The sequence below is a fragment of the Desmodus rotundus genome, chromosome 1, assembly GCF_022682495.2.
Source record: "Desmodus rotundus isolate HL8 chromosome 1, HLdesRot8A.1, whole genome shotgun sequence".
NCBI classification, from domain to species: Eukaryota; Metazoa; Chordata; class Mammalia; order Chiroptera; family Phyllostomidae; genus Desmodus; species Desmodus rotundus.
Genome location: NC_071387.1, coordinates 62,780,018 through 62,802,431, shown reverse-complemented (window position 1 = coordinate 62,802,431; position 22,414 = coordinate 62,780,018). Strand labels below are relative to the sequence as shown.

At 38.6% G+C, this 22,414-nt stretch overlaps 1 protein-coding gene across 5 annotated transcripts in view; it reads right to left on the bottom strand.

The window, feature by feature from the left end:
- The window catches only part of CCDC171 (coiled-coil domain containing 171), a 293,962-nt gene that overhangs the window by 54,055 nt on the left and 217,493 nt on the right, over positions 1-22,414 (bottom strand). For 4 of the 5 annotated variants that reach the window (XM_071221606.1, XM_053924635.1, XM_071221603.1 and 1 more), the window contains one exon: positions 12,525-12,656. The exons of the other annotated variant lie outside the window; for it this stretch is intronic. In XM_071221606.1, coding sequence (XP_071077707.1) covers positions 12,525-12,656 — 132 coding nt within the window. The remainder of the gene's footprint in view (positions 1-12,524; positions 12,657-22,414) is intronic. 5 annotated transcript variants of the gene reach the window in all.

Here is a 22,414-nt window from a genome sequence, read left to right as displayed (position 1 = left end):
CAAACAGCTCTCTCTCGAGCACACCGCTAAGAAGTGGCACAACAGGAAATCAGGGGTCCATCTGATTCAACACCCCTGCTCTTTTCCTTAATGTGCATGCAGTTCTGCCTTTTAAAAAGGCCACAGTAGCCCTGCCAGGTGGCTCAGTTGGTTGGAGTGTTTTCCCATGCACCAAAAGGCTGCAGGTTCGATTCCTGGTCAGAACACAAACGTAGGTTGTGGTTCAATTTCCAGCTGGGGAACTGGAAATATAGGAGGCAACTGATCAATGCCTTTCTCTCACATCGATGTCCTGTCTCTCATTCTCTTTCTCTCAAAAATCACTAAACATATCCTCGGGTAAGGATTTCTTTTAAAGTGCCACAAAAAACCATCATTGTTTATAAAAATATAGTAATTAAATACAAAGGGCACAATAGATGAAAACATCAGTTCATTCATTAATGTATTCAACATATATTATTGAGTTAATTTATGGTCTAGGTACTGATGACACAGTAGTAAAGAAGACCAAGCCCTTTCCTCATGGGCCTTACATTCTAGGCAGAGAAATATTAGACAAATATACTAGGTCTTGTGCTATGGAGGAAAACAATGCAGATAAATAAAACTAACAAAACAAGGTTAGTGATACCTTCAGGCTCTTTCCTGATCTTCCCCGAGGGCCCAGAGCACAGACGTTAGCACTGGACGGGGACCACACTCGTGCGTGTTTTGCTCCTCTTGTATTAGAGATGAACATTTCAGGTTATTTTTATTTTTTAATTCCTCCTCCCTGAATGCACATTTGTCCTCTATCATCGCAATCATCTGTCAAGCACAGGGCTGGACACATACTTGTTCAACTTGACAAAATTAACAACATGTAATATGGGTATGGTTCTTCATTTTAGAGTTAGTGAGACTCAATCCCAATAACAATGTGGACATACTGAGAGTGCCTATTTATCCTCTTCAAAGGATTTTGGGGGCTTAACAAAGGGCACTTTATATTCCCACAATCTCTTCCTGACTCAGTCTTTGCGGAGATGAGCAGAGTGAAAACCAACACTTCCCACCTCGCTGTCCCATGACCCACCTAGAAAGACCAACTGCTCTAATTGAATTTGATGGTGTACCAAAGACACATCCCAACTTTGACCTTTTGGGGGTTCAGGTGCAAACTGTCTTAAAGGAGTGCTGTTAGCACAAAGAGAAAAGTTATGGAAATAAATGGCTTACAGGCTGAGAGAGAGTTGTCCACTAGCAAAGGAAGACTGCTCAGTCCATCGTCTGAGGACCCACACCTTTCAGAAAGTGCACTCGATCCAAGCCACTGAGGTAGAGGAAGTGCATCCATACACACACACACACACACACACACACAGTTGGATACTACACCTTTCCTCTCTCACATAAAACTGTTAGCTTTATTTAGGAACCTCAGCCAAGGACATCCATAATTCGCGTCTTTACACTAATTTAAACAAAGTTTCTAAAAAGCATTTAGCTGGAATTATAAAAATCTGATGCACTTGTCTGTGGTTTAATTACATCCAATATGAACAACTTCAGTATACCTAAAGAAAAGCAATCAGTACAGAGAGAAAATATGTTATGCTTTTGTGAAAAGCTAATTTTTATTACCATGACTCCATTCTGATTCTGATCTATCAGATTGGTTCGGGAATCCACAGGCTTCAGTCAGGGTTATCTACCTTTAATCCCTATAATCTCTGATGTATAACAAAATTCACTGAAGCATGTTAAACTACACGTCTGAAAAATATTATTACTATATTGTTCTTAAAAACAAATTGGTTCTAAGATGCTTCTGATATTCAACTAAATCAATGAATTCACTTTTGCGCATTATGAAGGAACAAATAAGATTTCCATGAAGTCCCACTGAGACCACGGTTTACTCACAGCATCACAGAGCCTGGGTAGCTGAAAAGGTCCTACCAATCATTTTGTACAACCTCTGTTTGCAAATGAGCCCACATTTGCAAACAGAGGTTGAACTGAATGAACTACCTGGAAGCTGAGACTCAAACCCAGGTACTTCCCATCTCTATTTTCTGAAAATAACATTTATAGGACAGAGGAATTTTAGCTACATAACCTTCAAGGTCACTTTGACGCCACCCCCTCTATGAAGCCTCTCCTAATTTTCCCAGCGAGAACGAATCTTTCTACTCTCAAAGCCGTGGTGCTTTATCTACGCCTCTCCTGCAGCAATCATGCTTTCCATGTCACACCACTCTGAAATTTCATCCCCCCTCCCAAAGACTTGAGTCACCTCGGTGTCCCAGAGCACAGCACAGCGCCTTGAACTTGGCAAGTGCTCAGTATACCACTGGAGGGTGTTAGCCATATCCAACGCTATATGATTAAGACAGCAAGCCATCTTATTTTTTAAAACCAATTCGCTGGTGAAATGCTCTCCAATGACATTTTTATTTTCCCTCTAGAATGAATAGAAAACTTTGAAGCAAAGGACATTGTGGGTCCTAAACCTTCTATGGGTTCCCAGGCATCGGGGCTGTGAGCGTCAGCCTGGCCCCCAGAATCCCAAGTGGCCTTCTTCTCCTTACCTAGGTCAACTGTCTGGATGCAGGAGACTGGCTCCTCCAGACCCTCTGAGAGTCTGCACTACCTTCTCTAACGGGAACAAATTAGAAGGATAGGTTTTTAAAAAAAAAGATTAGCAGGTTGAGTGATAAAGAATTTCACCCATTCTGCTTCCAGGATATAAAGTAGGAGGGGGGCCCCCCAAAAGAATGTCTCAGGGGATTTCTACACACATGGATCAAAATTGTGCCTTTAGTTTGCAAACAGGTATTAGACTCAAGGAAAAGAAAGCCTATTGGAGTCACATCCGACTTGCATGTAACACAACTGTTGAAGTCTCTTGGAGTTTGCAGGTGGCACAAACTGCTACACAATTCCTTTATGAGCCCCCTCAAAGAGCAAGAGAAAATAGATACTACATTTAAATTTCACTCAAAAACACCATCCCACAGGCTGAGTGTGCCTCACTCTAAGAAAAAGAAAGGCTCACACTAAAACAATAATGTTATCTGTGTGAAATCTGTTTCAGAAAGCTGATAGGAAGCCTTATTTGAACCCCAGAGCCAGATGAGTTTTGGAGCTCGGGTTTTTTGGGTTTGGGAAATACAGGGCATGTACCATAAACTAAGCCACACTTGGGGTCTGGGCAGCACGCTCCAATCAAAGACATTCTACAGCAAAACATTTCAATAGTCACACTGAGGGGGGTCAACTGAGACCAGGAAGAGCCCTGCGTAGCTGCTTCTCAGGTTTTGCCACAACATTGGGCCAGGCCAGGTTTTGCCTCCAACTCCTCAGTTTTCTGAGCATTTCGTTGCTACCTATCGCTCAATGCTAACAAGAAATTTAACCTCTTAATTTGCATAAATTAAAAACTTGGTGATAACATAAAAGATCCAAAACTTTCAAATAATATCTTTTCCCTTGATGAAGAATCATAACATTCCGTAAATCACACACACTATCCCGGTAATAATAATCAAACAAACCACTATCTGCCGAGGGTTTTGTGAAAGGCCCTGTACTAAGTGTCCCCAAAAGACTTGCCCTGTTTTGTCCTAAGGCATAATTTAACAAAGGTACAAGTTTAAAACCCGTGCTTTAATTTCCTCCTCAATTTTAGAACATGAAGTTTCTTCTTTTAGATTTTAAATTGTGTGGCAAAATCCTTCTACCAAATAATCACTCAACCACAGATCTAAGGTGTGGGGACTTTGTAAAACTTTATTTGCAAATATAGAACTTGTGCCACTTTTAAATATGTCTTAGGTTTCTTTAGCATCGGTTTGCTAACCCCCAACCCAGGCGCTCTCTTCACTTCAGGGCTCTGCTTTCTATGCTCTCCTTTTAAGCCCAGTGAAACCAAGCCGGGTTCATTTTGACTCCTATGCATTACAGACTCTGAATAAAATATTGTCCTGCGACAGTAAAGCAAATCTATTTGTTCGATGTGAGTCCAATAGCCCTCACTGAAGGAAGAAGTTAAAATACTAACATTTCACGTTTTCTTCAATGAGATACTTCTTAAGTTAGTCTCACCCCACAGAAGTTATACCTCTTCCTATAGTCAGCACTATGAGACTTTCGGCCATTGAAAAAAAGGTGGGGTTGGGGGTGCTACTACTACTATTAATAGAAGGCTCTGAAACTGAAAAGCATTTCAAGCTTTGAAATTACTCCCCCTACATTTCACTGGCTACATAATATGCAGCACTTATGCAACCTCAAATAAAATATTTCTTAAACTGTGAGTCTGACAACTCCAAGTTTAAACAAGTGGGGAGAAAAAGATTTACTACCATTTGAAAAGACATAGGATCACTTTTAGTTCTTTTTCAATTCAGTTCTTCTCTCTCTCTCTACATATATATGTATGTGTGTGTGTGTGTGTATATATATATATGGTATGTAGCTTAATATACATACATACACACTCCCTTGAGAGTAATAATAGTCTAATAAAATTTAAGGCATCTGTGAAATTACAAGAAATTACTTTTGTACCTAGTTTTCAACTGAATGATTTACTGCATTTCCCTTAATCCTTAAGTTGCATATTCATTGCTGTATTTTCCTCTAACTGCTGTCACTTAAATTGTCATGTAGAATAGGGCAAATCAGGGTCAGTTTATATAAGCGGCATCAATCTGAAGAACTTCATTAGTCTTTATTTCAAGGCATTATGCAAAGAAAACTGACATTAAGAGAGCCTTAACTGACAGCAAATGAAATCAATCAGCAAATCACTAGGCCATAATAAACTCACTCAGTTTGTAGATAACCCTTCCTTCCCCAGGTCTTCACTTCGCATCCATCAAACCCATTTCTGTCCGTGTAGCTAAAATGAAGAGCCATTCTGCTACAGCATTCGAAAGTTCAAGTGCTCACAGGCTTCAGTCTCTCAAAAATAAGCATTAACAGGTATTATGTAGTAAGGTTATTCTTATACTTTAATAGGCCTCAAAAAAGAAAAAAGATAGAGAAAGGGTCAAATTTGGGATTTAGTCTTTGCCTCTTAACATTAATGACAAAGAAATGTCATTATGTTCATATCATTCAGCAGTTCATCTGCTTTAAGCTAAATGGAACTAAAAGTTATAACTAAACACACCCCCCAGCTCTGTACATTCCTGTTTTGTGATTGTTTTTGTTTGTTTCTAAGTATGTCTCAGACATTTCACATACAGACAAACGTCATCACCATCTCAGAGCTGGAATGTGAAGTCAAAACACCAAATAGAAAAATAGTAGTAACACTCCAATTCCTCTGTGTGATAATTATTCAGGCGAAGTCGATGGCAGGCATTCGCCTAAGTGTTTGCAGTGGTTTTGTACTTAACTGTAAGGAAACACTGAAGTTGGGGAGCATTTCTTATTCTTCTGATTGTACATGTTGCTACTGCAGTGAACCTTGTATCAAACAGGTCAACAGTCAAAACCTCTGGGCGTCAAAACACTAATGTATTCCTCAGATATTTAGGTCACTTTCCCTGTCCCTAGGCTTGTTTGCAGTTCAATCCAACGTAGCTTACATTAATTCGGCACTTTATAGTGCAAAACACACACTCACATGCATGCTATCTGATCTCCACCAGCCTATGAGGGAAAGGGTGGAAGACAGGCTTCACTGTCCCCTCTCAGAGATGAGGAAGTGGCTCCGGGCTGGGGCGTGAGCTGCCGAGGGGGCTGAACTGCAGAGCCAGAGCTTCCATCCAGGCATTCCGACTCTCCACTAGGCTTTCTCCAATTCTACGTTGCTCGCCCCTTCCCCCAGCAAATAGAATTATTTTATAGCTTCCAAACACTATGCTCGTAAGAAAGCAATTCTCATTCTTATCAACATAATGTTTCCAGAAAAACTCAATGACGTACAGAAAATTGCACAGATTCTTGGTCGCCAACTTGCCTATCATCTGATTCACTTGCTTGTCTTTTACAAAGGCAAAATTCTCAACCTGAAACTGAAAACTAAGCAAGCTTACACCTGACCAAGGAACATTTATATGCAATATTTAAAGGAAAAAACAATTCAGAAAATATCTATTAGTGCTGTTTAATTTTCAAAGCTCTTTCATGCACATCATGGGATCATCACAGTCGCCCCAAGATGCGGCAGGGAACAGAACCATCACCTCCATGTCAGAGGTGAGAAGCCCACGCGGGAGAGTTCAGGGCCGTGAGCTCACTGAGAGTAGTGATTCTAGGGCAGAGCTCTGGTGGCACCTCCAGCTCCATCAGGATGACTCCTGTTTCATCCTTCGAAAGGACAGACAATGCTGTGTTCCATGGGGAAGACAACAATTAGATAAAGTGATGAGAACTCCTGCTACCTGTGTAATTTGTACCTACAGGGGGAAGGATTTCATCTGCTCTGTGACCAACCCCATTACTTTCGGGTAAAGTCACATAACCTCGTCAGCCTTCTGTGCGACTGACTCCGCTGCGAGTTTATTTTCTTCCTAATAGCCTTCCTTGTAATAAAGAAAAGAAGAAACGATACAAAGGCGGGCCCTTTGTGACTCACGCCTAGTTTTTAAAGAATTCCTATCAGATTTTACGTGGTGTCAGCTCAGATCACTGACACCAGTCAGTGCACAGGGAGTCATTAATTCACGAACATTCCCAGCGGAGTGAAGGAGGAAGGGCTGTGAGGCTCCTCAGTGCGAGAGTCCGTGGAGCGGGAGCTTTATGCAGATGCATCTCCTTGCCCTCATATGTCATCCTGTCATTTCCAAGAGGCAAAGAGAGATGGAGTCCCAACAGAAAAAATTAAAAACCTGTTGTTTCAGACGACTACTGTGCAGCAATAAAGCCCAAGATGCGGGATGTAAAATGTCTCACCTGCTAAATATTCTTTTAACAAAATTTTTTAGAACTCCTACCTTTAACAGATATTTCTTAGAAGTCTTAGTTATCAGGTAGGTGCCCAAGACTGTTTTCACAATATATGTGAAAAAAATACTTTTTTTACAGTGAGTCTTTTAAAATAAAATTTGAGGACTAAGAAAACAATGCTACCATATATCACCCAGTAAAATATCTGAAACAAAAAACATAATTTTACATTTTTACTCTCAAGACTCTGTCCTAACATTCTGACTGATGCACCACTACCACCACCATCCAAAACAGTGCACGTCCAAAGGGCAGAGGGAGGGAAGAAAGGAGGAAGGAGGGTGAGGAGACAGGCGTTGATGCCAAAACTGCTCTCAGGACGGACGTGCTAGGCCAATTCTGCAGCAAAGCCTCCCTGTTCATGAAAAACGAAAATATTAGGAGAGGATACAGATTGAGGACAACAAGGCAAAGCTCACAATGACTATAACCAATGTGTAAATGCTATTGTTTAATTATTTAATAATTACCATCCCAATCTGCAATACATCCTTAAAACCAGTCCTTCTGTACACACTAACACCCTGACCCACACGACGCTCCGCCCCCTTCAGCATGGCCGACAGCTCTGCTACCGGGAAAGTTTGAAGAAATAACATAAGCTTGTGTATTATCAAAGCTTCACAGGAGAATTCTAAAATTTTAACTAGCAAATAAAAATGTCTTTCAGACAATATTACACATTAGAAAAGTTTCATTTACTCTTCCTGGTGTCATCCTCACAGGAGGCCTCAAGTCGAGGACGTTCAGATTCCCCACCGGTGCACCGTACGTTCCGTGGAATCGCAGACTACAGCCGCCCAGCAGCTAGATGAGACAGAGGACGGCATTTTCCCACCGAAATACATTTCCTGCAGATGAACTGGATGCTACTTGTCTTCCCCTAACAAACAGCTCTTCTCTGGGAAGCACTTTCCAACCTTTGAAGAAAGTAGCCTTTCAACTTTCTGTTTGATTCTACAGCCCAACTCTGATCATTTTACTTTTAAATTAAAAGATATTTTGATTTTAGAATGTAAAGAGAATTATGTACATTCTCACAAAAAACAACTTTAGATACCCCCAAAATCTTTTTGATACCTTCATACAAAAATGATCCCACCTATCAAAAAGGTCAGATATCCAATAACCTCAAGCATGCAAAGCACAGCCGTGGACCCAGAAATAAACGTAAAAGACTATCTGTGAGACAAACAATTGTCACAAAATATACTCTTTACTTCACCACGGAGACTCTTAAGCTGAACCCTGTTAACTCGATAAATTAAGGTCCCAATGAAAACAGACATCTGAAAATCAGAGAAGACCTAAATTATAAAAGGAAGATAAAATTTTCTGTTAGTATCAGAAAATGAAGAACCACGCTCTCTAGAGAAACCTAAGGGACTCACAGAAGTCATTCAGGAGCACACTGAAACAGCCCTTTTCAGGGGCTGTCAGGGAGTGTGTCAAACCCTTAGCACGCGCTTACTCTTGGCGCAGCATTTCCCTAATGTATTCTACAGGAAAACATAAGCGGTCATGCAAAACTTTTTGCAAAAGGATATTTATTGCCACCTCATTCAAAACTAGAAAAATCAACTCAGGTATCTATCAATAGAAAACTGATTAAATATACTGTACTAGATACATAGAGTGGGATATAACTCAGTCCCCAACAATGAGGTAAATCTGCATTTACTGACAAGAAAGACACCTATGACATGTTAGTACATTTTAAAATGTTTACAAAACAGCCCTGACCAGTGTGGCTCAGTGGGATGGGCGCATCCTGCAGAGCGAAAGGTCGCAGGTGTGGTTCCTGGTCAGGGCTGGTCCCCAGTTGGGGATGGGCAAGAGGCAACCAATCGGTGTTTCTCTTTCTCTCCCTCTCTTTCTCCCTCCATTCCCCTCTCTCTAAAAATAAATAAAATCTTTTAAAAAGTGTTCACAAAACAGTGTGCCCCAATTATTGTTTAAATATATATACACATATTATATATACATGATATGTACATGAGTGTTTGTATTTATAATTAAAAAATAACTAGAAAAGCTACAAGAATATATAGCAAAATGTTAACACTGGTTATCTCTGAATGGCAGAATTTCACATGATCTTAATTTTCTTCTGTGCTTTTAAGACTCTAATTTCTTATCGTCATGACCATGTACAGCCTTTATAATTTTTAAAAGCTAATTTTCAATATTAGCAAAATTTTACAAAGCTGTAGTGTTTAAAGGCAAATGGCATTAATACCTGAGTACTTTATACTGTTGTTATATTACAGTCTAAATCTGTAATAATGAACCAGCATAATAAAAATTTTAAGTATATTATAGTCTTTTTATGTAAAAAACAGTTGACATATTTAGCAAATGGCTGATTTTCACATTTTAAAAATAATCAGATATCTGAAAATTCACTTATGTGATTGGGATAAGATGAAGAAGAAAATAAATAATACAATCATTCAAGTAAAATTGCCTAACATTTCCTTAATTTCTAACTCTGTCAAAAAAGGAGAAATTTCCTGCACAGCAATTCGAAGCCTGTTCGAAGCAGAGACCACGTGTAAAAATTTACCAAAGGTGAGTCTGATATTATTTCCTGACAGTTTAGTAACAGATAATTATTTCTTTCTTCTACACATAAAAAATAAGAACAAATTCCCTTCACGATGCTCCTTATAATTTAACTTTATAAATACGACAAAATAGCTGAAGAAATTTCTATGCCTGGAAAAGAAATATAAATGTAAAAAACAATGGTGCCCTGGGAGCCATGGGTGTAACACTAACAGAAGAAGCAGACCCGATAAGGGCTGCACACTGGCAGGCTGTTGGGTTAGGGGCGATTAAAGGATTACTGTATTTATTATGGTGAAGACTGTTGTTTAAAATCTTCATAAATAAGTGGTTTCACAATGAAGCCTTACCAATGAAGTGTTTATAAACATATATTTATAAAACGTACTACTTCTAGAGGTATAGTTATTATGCTCTAAGCCTTTAATACCTTTTATGAGATGGTTTGGGGGACTTTTCCTTTTTAAATGAAATAAACCTAGAAGTAAAAAAATTGATACCAAGTCTCTGAAAGGCGCACACAACTTAGGCGATGCAGCTTCCTGAGTCAGCCTGTCCAGTGTCTGAAATCAGGCATTCCTTCACCCACAGGCCCCAGGGGCCTTCTCTGGGCAAGGCACAGTGCTGAGCTCTGAGGACGCAGCAGTGAGCAGCACCACGGTCCTGGCCTCCTGGAGCATTCATGGCAGCGGAGAGCTAACAAATAAACACTGAGTGTTTACAATGTACCTGTCACCTGTTCTGAGCACTTTAGATGTAGTAACCCACCATGCAGTTTAAGTAACTTTCCCAGTTAACCTCTTTGGGATTCCTCTCTCTCCACTGTTTCCTCACAAATGAAACTGTACTCTACAGACAGACCCAACCTTTATTCTTTCTCCCCCAGCTGTCTCCTTCCTCTCTCTCTCTCTCCCTCTCTCTCTCTCTCTCTCTCTCTCTCTCCCTCCCTCCCCCCCTTCCCCCCTCTCCCTCTCTCAGTGACGGCTGTATAGGTTGGCCAAATGGTTCACACACGATCACAACTGCATGATAATCAATGAACGTGCACTCATTGAATACTCCACTCCACCAGCACTGAGTACAAAGCTAAACACTAAATACGCAGCTACACTTAGCACAAATACGCATATTTATATACTGTAAAAAGGTGAAAAGTAGAGTTCAGCAATATTAGCCTGTCAAATGGAAACATAATTTTTACCTGTGAATTTGTCTACAGTACAGCATAAACTATGACCTGTCTCATACATAGATGCAAAATGATTATTTTTGTAAATGTAAGAAAAACTCCACTAACAGATTTAAAGGGTTTTACTCTTACCACTTAACACAGGTGTCTAGAAATTTTAGTGTCGGGTTTTACCAGTGCCGGCTGTGCAGTCAAGTGTACCTAGCCTTACACCCAGGCTCCGGGCCCTGCCACACACTCCCTGCCGATTTAGGAGAGCTACCAAAACTCTCTGATAGTTACTGTCTTTCAATTGTAAAATGGAGATCATGCCATCTACTTGACAGATTCATCATGAGAATTAAATGAAGTCGTGTATTTAAAGAGCTAAGCATGATACCTGGTGCATAACATGGTACTGTTATTATAACTCAGGCCATCAGTTAATACAGGGCCTCTCTTCTCAAAGTACTCAAAGCACATCCCCAGCCACGTGTGTGCGGGTGTGTGAGGGTGTGGGTGTCTCCACATGCCTGAGTAAAACACTATTGTGGCCCAAACCATGTGCCCTTCTCTGCATGGAATACTAAACTGAAATATGTACCACTAAGTGTTTAGGTATATAGTAAAGTGCATTACTATTTTTACTAGAACTTGGAAAAATAGTAGTTTGAAATATGGGTCTATACATTTCCTTCTTGTCATTCACAAACGTCAAAACCACAGAGAGTTCATGGTTTGCCCCCCAAAATGGTATCCCTAGTATTTACTTTTTTTCTTTGTGGAGCACTGATTTGAGTATGAATAACAAATTAAATTAGGGTTTGGAACATGTAGAAAAAATTAATACAGCCTTACTTGCATTGACATTTGTATAAAATTAAAATTTCAAGGAGTCATACACTAAAGAATGAAAAAAATTATTTTAAACCTCAAAATGTGAAACATCAACTAAGTTTTAAGAGATATTTATCTTTTGAATACAATTTAAAAATCTACAGTGCTTCTGAACAAGGACAACCTCTTTTGAAATATCAGGCTCCTTATAGTTTAGATAATGTTCAGAAATTTTTCTAGTAAAGGCACTGGGCATTTTAAGGAGAATAAAGCAAATACTGAATGTTGTTTTGCCTAATTTAAAAAAATTTTAACCCTATGGGAAAAAATGACACAATAGTAAAGCATAGAAAGATACATGCAGCATCTGAAAATGATTGTTTTTGAAAATAATTTTCTTTATTAAGTTATTCTTAACATTATTCAAGGTTTTGTGAGTTGGTGCTTTGAGTTTCATAAATGAATTAACCAAATTCACACAGATTACAATATTCATTAAAACTAAACATTAAAGGGCAAAATACTTTACACTGCCAAATACAGTTCTAGATTTGTTGAAATTAAATAAACTATCATGTAAGAATGTTGGATGTCCTTGGGAATTAACATTGAAAATTTTCAAATATCTTTCCTAATAATTTTATCTAAACTGATTTATTTTAAAACAGTAAGAGCTATAAATTGAGACTAGCCTAAAAAGATAACAGCCTAGCATCTTATTGTCCTCTGTGTTAAACAGATAGTATTTTAAATCTGTACTTAGCTATAACAGACATATTTTCCTTGGTAAAAAAAAATACTTTTCAGGATTATTTAATAGAAAGAATTGAGGCTTTAAAAAATAAAACAATTATTTGTGAAATATAGTTTTATGTGATAGAAGAAAAATTATTTGCATCTCCATTATGTTTTTCACAATACTTTGAGGCTTTCATTCTCTCCAGTTAGTGCAATTTATTTTTCTACACGTCTCAGTAGCAAACAATGTTATTTAGACTCTAACCTGGCACGCTACAACCTCTGGCCCGCCCTTGAGCCCCTCCATTGCAAAGGTCTCCAGGTGCAGTTTGGGTAGCTGCAGGGTGAAGTCACTCCTACTTGCCGCAGTCCGTGACAGCGAGATCTGATCTCTGACCTAAAGGGAAAAAAACAGCATCAATGGTAATTCCCCTTCAGACACATTAACTGGGATGAACTGGGTCCCCTTGAGCCCACTGAGTGGACTTGCATTGATCGCTGGACCTGAAATCCATGAATAAATTTAGGACTAATTGATTTTTCGTTGCAAATAAATCTCTAATTCAGAGTGCTGGGGGAGAATGTTAAGAAGAAAAAGCATCCTCCTGCTTGAAATGAGGGAGGGAAGAAGAGTCACTGGAGCTCTTCTGATCAAGAGGTTTTGAATTATTTTTCACTGTTCCAGCCAGAAGAGAAAAAGGAAAGAAGAAAAAAATCCACAAAATCAAAAACAAACAGTAATCTCCTAATTATTATCCTTTCTTAATAACATGTTTAACTTAACTGGTATTAACTGATATATATTGGACAAGATAATTATTAGGTACTAGTCTTTAGAGAAAAAAACTTCAATAATATATACCCTGGAATAAAAATAAATATACTCAACAAACAAGGATACTTAAAAATATACTAGTAAGAGGTTTATTTGCCCTTTTAAACTTGAGTCTTATTGATTAAATACATATAAACCAACTCAGTCACGAAACTTCTAAATAAGGTAACGGATCAAATCAGTAGAATCTGTACTGTATTTTAAGTATTCAGAAAGGTAACAATATAAACATTTCACAGATACAGGAGAAACACCAATTCTCTAGCCAGTAAAGGAATCACATGCAGTTGATATTACACTGCCACCTTCTGGACAAATGAGAAAATACTCTCTACATAATACAAATACTAGGCAGGAGAAAATGTTCAGAAACACATTATTTTCATTTTTAATCCAAACTTAGTAAAAGCCTTAAGAATTCCAAAGTTTACCTTGCTTTTAATATCAGTGAGCTTTCATTTTTGATCACATGGATTAATGATAGGAATGTTCACATGTAGGCATATTTTCTAACTTTCCTTATGCCTGAATGGGTTTTAAAATTTATCTCTTTGCTACCATGTATCTGATACATATCATACAACTAGCTCAGGATAAACAGAGCGTTTATGGCCTTGACAGAAAACATAAAATTGGGGAGAACTATAAAATAACATCAATCACTCAAATAAATGTATTTAATCTCTACACCTGGGCAACTTCAAATGTAACTTGGCAATAATACGGGGTGGGGCAAAAGCAAGTTTACACTTGTGAGCACATAAAACACAGAGTTTATTCTTATATTAGTATTTATTAATTATTGAATTATTTTCCATACCAACAAGTGTAAACCTAGTTTTGCCCTACCCTGTATATGATAGAAAACCTGTCCTTCATTTTTCTGTTCCACATGGGCAGCTTGTAAAGCTGTTTGAATCATGTCTAATTTTATAAATGAACTATCATACTACATAGGGTTTCCTTAAACCAGCAAATACACACAAATATATGATGACATCTTTAATTGTTCATGCTAATTTATGGGCACAAAAAGCCTTATACTCCCAAGTCGATGTGAAGAATTTCTGTGAACAAGTGAATGTCAAAGTGCGTGCTGTGAAGCATGCATACAACGCGACTCTCACAGTGACGTGGGTGCCGCACGCACACTGGAGTCCCCTTTCAGAACACATATTTATCTGCAACAAACACTCCCGGTCAGAATGACAATGCTATTACACTTGCGTAACATGACAGAATAAATCATATTTTACAAATATATTTGCTTTAGTTTTATATTTTATATGTATGGATACGTTCTCATGTTTTGGGTTTTTTTTGTCACCAACGTGCTCACATAAAAAAAAACATTAATGTGGATTAAGGTACTGAGAATTTATCAACATCAAACCACTGGTGTTTTCCCTTCTACCCTTCTGAACCACAGTCAATAGATCTAAATATTTTACTGCACCCTGGCCAATTCATTGTTTGATGTTTAAAAACTCACCCAGAATCAAAGAAAATTTATTAAATTTGAGCCCCCAAATGAGATACTATTAGCTTTGAAAGTCAAGTTTAACTGCGATATTGATGATTCTCTTTTTTCTGTGACAAAATTCACTAGGGAAATCCTGGATGTCAAAGCACAAAAGCAGACTGCTAGCACGGGCAAAGGGGGTGGGGGCTGCAAGCAAGGCAGGCGTCTGATCCACAACAACGCCCGGCACTGGGGCCCTTTCGCCGGATTAGCACCGGGCACCACACTTCTTCCGTGAGGCTAGACACAAGGGACAGCAAGCCACACTGTATTCTCTAAATAACCTTTCTAAGCAAAAAGAAGGTGGGGCAGTTGGCCCTTAAAACTGTCATTTATTGTTGAATTTACATTTTTACTAAACATTATTTAATTCTTTTTAAAGAAATAACTCAAAATGTAGCTGTTTCACTAAATGTAATGATGAGCATGATGATTATGTGGATAATACGCACGTGTTAATACTTTTATGTAATTATAAAGTATCTGTTAATTGTTGACAGTGCCATCCAGAGACAGTGACCCATGATGATATTTCTAATTCTAATTTCAGAATTTTTCCACTTTTAGATTAGAGCAAAACTTTGAGAGCTGGCGTCTAAGCTGTTCTGCAAATATTTCTAGATAAAGGGTGTTTTTTAAGTCTTGAAAAAGGATTGGCTAGGAATTCTTTTATTTCAACGGGTAAAGGAAGTGAAAGCACTGTGTTGAGAGAATAGAAAACAGACACTAAGGGAAGGGGAAAAGTAACCACAGCGAAGGGAGGAGACGGCAAGGTGACAGGGAAAAAAACAGAGGGGAACTGAGCGACTACTCTGAAAGAATGCAAGAGGCAAGCGGAGTTTCCAGTGGGAACAAAGATAAACAGAGAAGACATTCAACACAGAGCATTAGAAAAAGAACTCTTCCCTTAATGCATTATTTGCCCATTAGAAAAAAAAACACAACAGGCAGACTGAGAACAAAGTAACTACAATCAGAAAAGAACTAAGTGGGATTTCTTTAGGAAATACTACCCATTGGATACAAAATGATTCCTTTCAAAAATGAGAATCTGAAGTAAGTTCCTTTACTGTCGAAAGTTCTGAAGTAACAATATTAGAATAGCAAAATTATTTGCCCCTAAAATGAAAAGCAGGTTCACCTTTTAAAACACACAATTTTTAATGTGAATTAAAACAATCACTGTCACCTGTCCAGGATTACATTATAATTTCAAATTGATTTTAAATATCAATTTCAAAAGATAGTCATTGATTCTGTTTACAGCACATCAGCATTCATCCTATAATTAAGATTCTACACCCTTTTCACTCTGATTTTATAGTTGTGAGCAATAAAAAACTACATACGAGGTCTGTCCGGAAGGTATCCAGCCACGTACTATGAAAAAGAGACATTTACTGAAGACACAAGATAGAAGATACATTGTACATAGGACAATGACACCTCAGTCCCCTTCAAAGTCCCCTTGGGACCTCACACAGTTCTCCCACTTGCCATTAGCTGCCCCATTGTATTTTCCTGAATTTTATTGACAGTCTGAAATATCTTCCCTTTCAAAGGTGATTTTAGTTTGGGGAATAGCCAGAAGTCGCAGGCGCCAAATCTGGGCTGTAGGGGGGCTGAATCACCTGAGTGATTCGATGTTTTGCCAAAAAACTGTACACAAGACGTGATGCATGAGCAGACATGTTGTCATGATGGAGCTGCCAATCAGCAGTTGCCCATAGCTGTGGCTGTTTTTCGTCGTATTGCATCTCTCTACCAATGAATAACATTGAGGTGGTACTCCTTATTAATTGTTCGGCCTTGAGGGGCACACTTGTGATGGACAACACTTTCCCAATCAAAAAACAGTTAACATGGTCTCTTGATCTTGCTGCAACTTTGCCACACCTTCTTCTTGATCATCTTTGAAGCATTTATGCCACACTTATTTGCAACGCACTCATTGCATTATCCCTGAAAGCCTTCTGAATTATCCAAATAGTTTCCGTGGAGGAATGTTCAAGCTTAACACAAAATCTGATGCAGATTCATTGCTCTATTTGTTCAGTCATTTTCTTTTAAAATATTTTATTTATTTATTTTTAGAAAGAAGAGAACGGAGGGAGAAAAAGAGGGAGAGAAACATCAATATGTGGTAATTGAACCAGCGATCCTTTGGTTCACAGGCCAGCACTCAATCCACTGAGCCACACCAGCCAGGGCTGTTCAGTCATTTTAAATGCGATGGCCACACAGTACACGTGCTCACTCAACAGCATCTACCGCCCCCACTGACTAGTACAGTGAAGTCATCATTGTTCACACACATGCATCCCAGTCTCCTATCCTTGGCTGCCAGGATCCACTGATATCACACGAAACCGTTCTCATTACAGTAACAATGGCTGGACTTTTTCCGGACAGACCTCACACACAATTCTTTTTACTTCAAAATAGCTGACTTCACTCTAACATATGATTTTTTCATAGTATTTTATAATTCCCAGTTGTCAAATTGTACATATTTTTATAACACTCTATAAAGGTTTAGTTTTACATTTTGTCAAAGAACAAAAAAAATACCTACATTACTCCATTCTAAAAATTAGTTTTAAAAAAAGTAGTTCACTTTTTCCCTTTCTCACCACAAACTTTCAGAAAGCAGATATTTGTAATAGATATGCTCTAAGAGATGCACAGAGAAAAATAAATGAAATTTTCTAAAAAGTCAAAAATTGCTACAAAATATATATTTATTTCATTATAACAATCAGTTTCAGAATTCAGTGATTCATAAGCTCCATGCGGTACTATTTCTATGGCTCTGATTAGCCCTTACTCACAAGACACTGATCTGCACTCTGACCCTAACACCAAAAAGCTATTTCTGCTAGATACATCAATGATGAAATTAATCATTTTTAGAAAAGCTACTCAATTCCCAATATTTGAAGCTGCATCTTTTATCATGAACAACTATAAATTTCTCTGGACCCAGTGTTCTAATTTTTTTAACTCATGAAATGTAGTACTAGCTATGTTTTTACCAACAGGATGCCACGGAAGAAGCAGTAAGTTGTAGAGATAAAAATCAGATACACTTAAGAACACAGGTAAGAAAATGTATGTAATGCCTGAATCTTGAATGCCTGGGAACAGTAACTGATATCAGGACTTTACATCATACACTTAATCCGTCTAAAATTGTATTTTCTCCAATCCATTATTGGCACCGATGATTCACAACAAATGTTCGTATGAGAGATATTCCCTTCAAATACAGACCTCCATGATACTTCCTGCAATCTCCATCCTCATCACTCAATTTCATGGTTTACTTTGCTTGCATCCCTGCCTTCCTTTGTCCCATCCAACCTCTGTACTTCCTTCCACATTTATTGATACCTGTTGCTTTCCCTTTCCTCTTCACTCTAATTTTTTATCCTATACACTAGTGCAGCTGACACCCTATTTTTCAACCCTACATACTGAGAGCAATGTATAGTTGAAACACTACAACCTGGGAACCCAATCCCGCCTATCACCTGTCACTGTAAATAAAGTTTTATTGGAACACAGCCATGCCCAGTCATGTGGTACTGTCCGAAAGCATGGTGCGACAACGGAAATGACATTAAAAATTGGATACTTATATATAAATGAATAGTTCCGTTTCTTTTTCCTTTTCCTTAACCACCGAATTAATAAAATGGATAGAGTATAGTACTATTTCTATTAGCAACAGTACCATTACTGCTTCCAAAACTACTTCATGCTCTCTGAATTACTCTCCACACTCGCTCACTCGATGCTGCTGGGCACTGTGAAGCCACTATTGCCATCCCTAGTGTCAGGCTACTGAGTCCTCCCGTGCTCTTGACAGGAAATAATAATGCCTCTTAATATCCATAATGAACAGTTAATAGTTGAGGAAATTGTTTTAGATTTTGGTACTGCTTTCATTTCCCTACCTAGAAAACAACACTATTTTTTCCCTTTTCTCAATCTCCTGTCTGGCAGTCTTAGCAAAAGTGTGTAAGTTTTAGAAAAGTAGTTTTGTGATAAGCAAAAGAGCCTATCATTTAAACATCCTTATTTTCCTTAGGAGTTTCACTAGGCCTGTGAGCACGTTCATTCATTTATGCTTTCTCTCACCCTGCTCCACTCCCCACCAACACACATACAGGTATGACACCGAGACGACCGAGGTTACCTGTGCAGCAATCCTCCTCACACACAGTCATGGCCTCGCATGGAAGATCCCCAAACTTTGATGTCCTGAGGCACCCGCAACAGCGCCTGCCGTGCTGCACACCGCGGCACTCTGTCGGCAGAAGCAGGCACCCCGTGGGTCTGCAGCCGGCACAGGCCCTCGGTTTGAAAAGAAGTGAGGAACTCTCCTCCTTTTTACTGGGAGGCTATTTAACTTCACCTACAACTCTGGACCAGAGCCAGAACTCTCCAATGACTGCCAGCTGCTGTCACCGGGAAATTGGGCAAAATCCACCGCCACAACCACTCCACACATTATAGTTACATCCCAATCGTAGAACTGAAAAACTGATCTCTTGAATCAAATTATGAAGCTGGCTACCTCCTAATTAAGGATCTGAAAAACTGAACCCTCAAATTAAATTATCAAACTGGAAAACAGAGTGATTTAATCACGGATATCTTATAGAGGCGCTAGTCAGCATGAAAAATCTGCAACGCCAACGATAGACCATAGAATGCACCCCACAGACAGACTACTGTGACCTTGAGCTACTAAAATACACAAAACCCATACTTGAAAATAAAGAAATTACTTATGAATTGAATTCTTATGGTTCTCCACACAGAGGTATTTTCTTTTCTAGGGTAAATTACTACAAAGGAGAAAGACAGATGAACAATAAAATTAGTTATTTAGATGTGTTTAAACTAACAACTGTTAGGCACACATACATGACATTCTGTAGTGTCTTATCTTTCATGTGTCGAGGTTTCTAAATCCCTCCTGAGCTGGAGTACCATTTGTAGCTTGGCTAGGTCAGAATGACACTGAATAATATGAATGGTGACACATAAGACAGTTATAGGGACACAGTTGTCATCACAAGCCAGCTGTGCTAACACCTGCATGTTCTGCACGGCTGATCTTCGCAACCAGGATCCCGACACTAAGAATGAACAGGGGGTCAAAGTTCATCAGGAACATTTAAAGAATCATAAAGGACTCACTAAAAATTGGATTTTAGAGGCAGGAGATCATGTTTCAACTTTTAAAACACTGTCCATTTCATACATTAAAAATTATTCTATGATCTTTGTATTCCTTATGAATGCAGTAAAAACCAAAGATAACTATGTATTATCAAATATTCTTGTTGGCTATTCTCAAGATTTTAAAATCACATTTGAAGACTCAGGTATGCAGTGACTTAATCTGTCAAAAGGATTTTGACTCTATTCCATAATCCACTCTAACAATAGGAGTAAGTTATCTTTCTAATTTTCATAGGCATCAAACTAGCTATTACCTATAAAGTCACTGTCAGTGTATCTCTCTTTCCTAGAGACTTTCCTGCAATTAAATTTAGGCTATCTCCTCTCGCTCTTCATTAGGCAAAGTACATACGCATGCTACTTTTAGCAATCAAGTACAGAATCCAAGTTATAGTAACAGCAAGGCTTACACTGGAATCTAGAGATAGCTTCTGTTATGTTTAGAGACTGGGTGATGGTAAAAGTTTGGCTCATTGAACACACATTCATTGAGTGCCTACTGGGTACCAAGCACGTGATAGATGCTGCAAATATAAAAATTAAGGAGACAGAATTCCATCCCTCAAGGACTTCAAACTCTAGTGGCATCATTAATCTCTCAAAATGCATTTCCCAGCTTCCCATTTATCTATAACGTCTTGTTTCTCCTGTCAATTGCGGTACTGCCTCTTTCTTCGCCAGAAAGTATTATGTTAATCAATCTCAAACCTTTGTCTTTAGCCCTGACTTTCCCCCTAAGGTTCAGACTCACACATCCGGCTGTTCACATTACCTTAAACTCCAGTAGTTCCAGCACAAAACCCATCATTGTCTCCCTCCTCCCTACTGAAAAGCAAACTAACTCGCTCCTCTTCTTGTACTTCTAAAGCCAGTTAATCACATTGCCCACCCTGGGAGTCATCCTCCCCTGCCCTTCTCATCCCCATATGCCACTTTATTAAATAAGTTTCATGTCCTTTCCTCAAAACCACTACCATCATTATCCTGGTTCAAAACTCACCTAGTCTACAGAGTCATGGCTCTTAAAGCCCCCTTCATTACACTGCATCCAGAACCCAAATTCCGTAAGGAAAACTGACCACGTCACCCCTGGCTTAAACCCTGGTTTACTTCCCTTTGCTCCATGATAAAGATCCAAAGTTCTTAGAATGGCAACAAACAAAAAAATCCCTCCATGACTTGGCTTCCACCTGCCTCATTCTGCCTTATCTCTCACACTCTTCTTACATTTAATGGTGAACTGAAGACATCTGGCTGTACGTGCTCCCATGCAATTGCACAAGCTACTCTCTCTGCTAGAAGGCCTTTCCCGTCGTTCCTCCCACTTCAAAGCCCCATCCCGGCGTTGCTTTTCTCCTAAGAAAACTCCTAGCCCATTCCTGGTTCTCTAGCATGTCTCATAGATGAACAACTCCATCTAAACAGATATGGAGCTTCATCGTATGGATGCATACTCACCGTGCTATACTGGAATTCTCTATGTCTCCATTTTAAGGGAATGGACTAGGAGGTATATACATACAGTCTATTATACATTCCCAGAGCAGGGTGCAGTTCCCGGCACATACTACACACTCAAAAGGCATTTGTAGGCTAAACTACTTATAGTAAATATTGTATTTTATGGTAAATTACAAGTTTTAAGTAACTTTACTACAGAAGCAAATCCCAAACAGCTTCAGCAAAAACTCCTGTGACTCCCTGGTTATTATTCCAGTGTCATTTCAGCCTGATAAATTTAGAGGATTTATAGCTGCAAGATTTTCTAGGCGGTCTTTTGAGGATTCTGAATCGTGACTTCCTGTCTTATCTTTTAAATAACTTACTGAAAAGGCATTTAACACCTCTCAGTAGAAGTTCAGTGGCAACTTCAAAGTCCACAGCACACTGTGGTCCCACACAGAAAACAACTCCCAAGCCGTGGTATTCGGCAAATACCTAAAAGCCTCCAGGGTCCAGTCATTCTGCTAATTCAACAATAGCAAAAAATTACAACCAAAAATGCTCAGATTCTTCTCTACATTCAAATTTTATCCAAATCTTTCACCCCCAGCTATACAGTAAATAAGGCATCTCTCTGCTAAGAACTTCAATAGTACCCAATAAATGTTTAGTTAATGTAATTTTCTCACAGCTAACGCTAAGTAATCTAGACATTCACCTAGCCATCCAGTCATTCATTACCCTATCCTGATAATTATTTCAATATGATTATACTTTCACTTTTTTACACACAGTACAAATACTTAAGCATGTTTGAAGAGGCTCTTAATTTTTGAAAATTTCAATTCCTGATAAGTCTATATTTTCAGTAAAATCAGAAGCCTACTAGTAAAGTTATTAGAAACATAAAAGGATATATTATTAGTGAGTGATATTAACAAAAATCTAGAGGAAAGTATTTCAAAAGCAGCAGATAAACTAGCAAAATTAGTTAGAACCAACTTTTTCAGAACTCTGGAAACTAAATTTTAGAGCAAGCAGCCAAAGCTTAAGAAAAAAAAATCTGTATCATAGCATTTAAGGAAATTTCTGTCAAAGC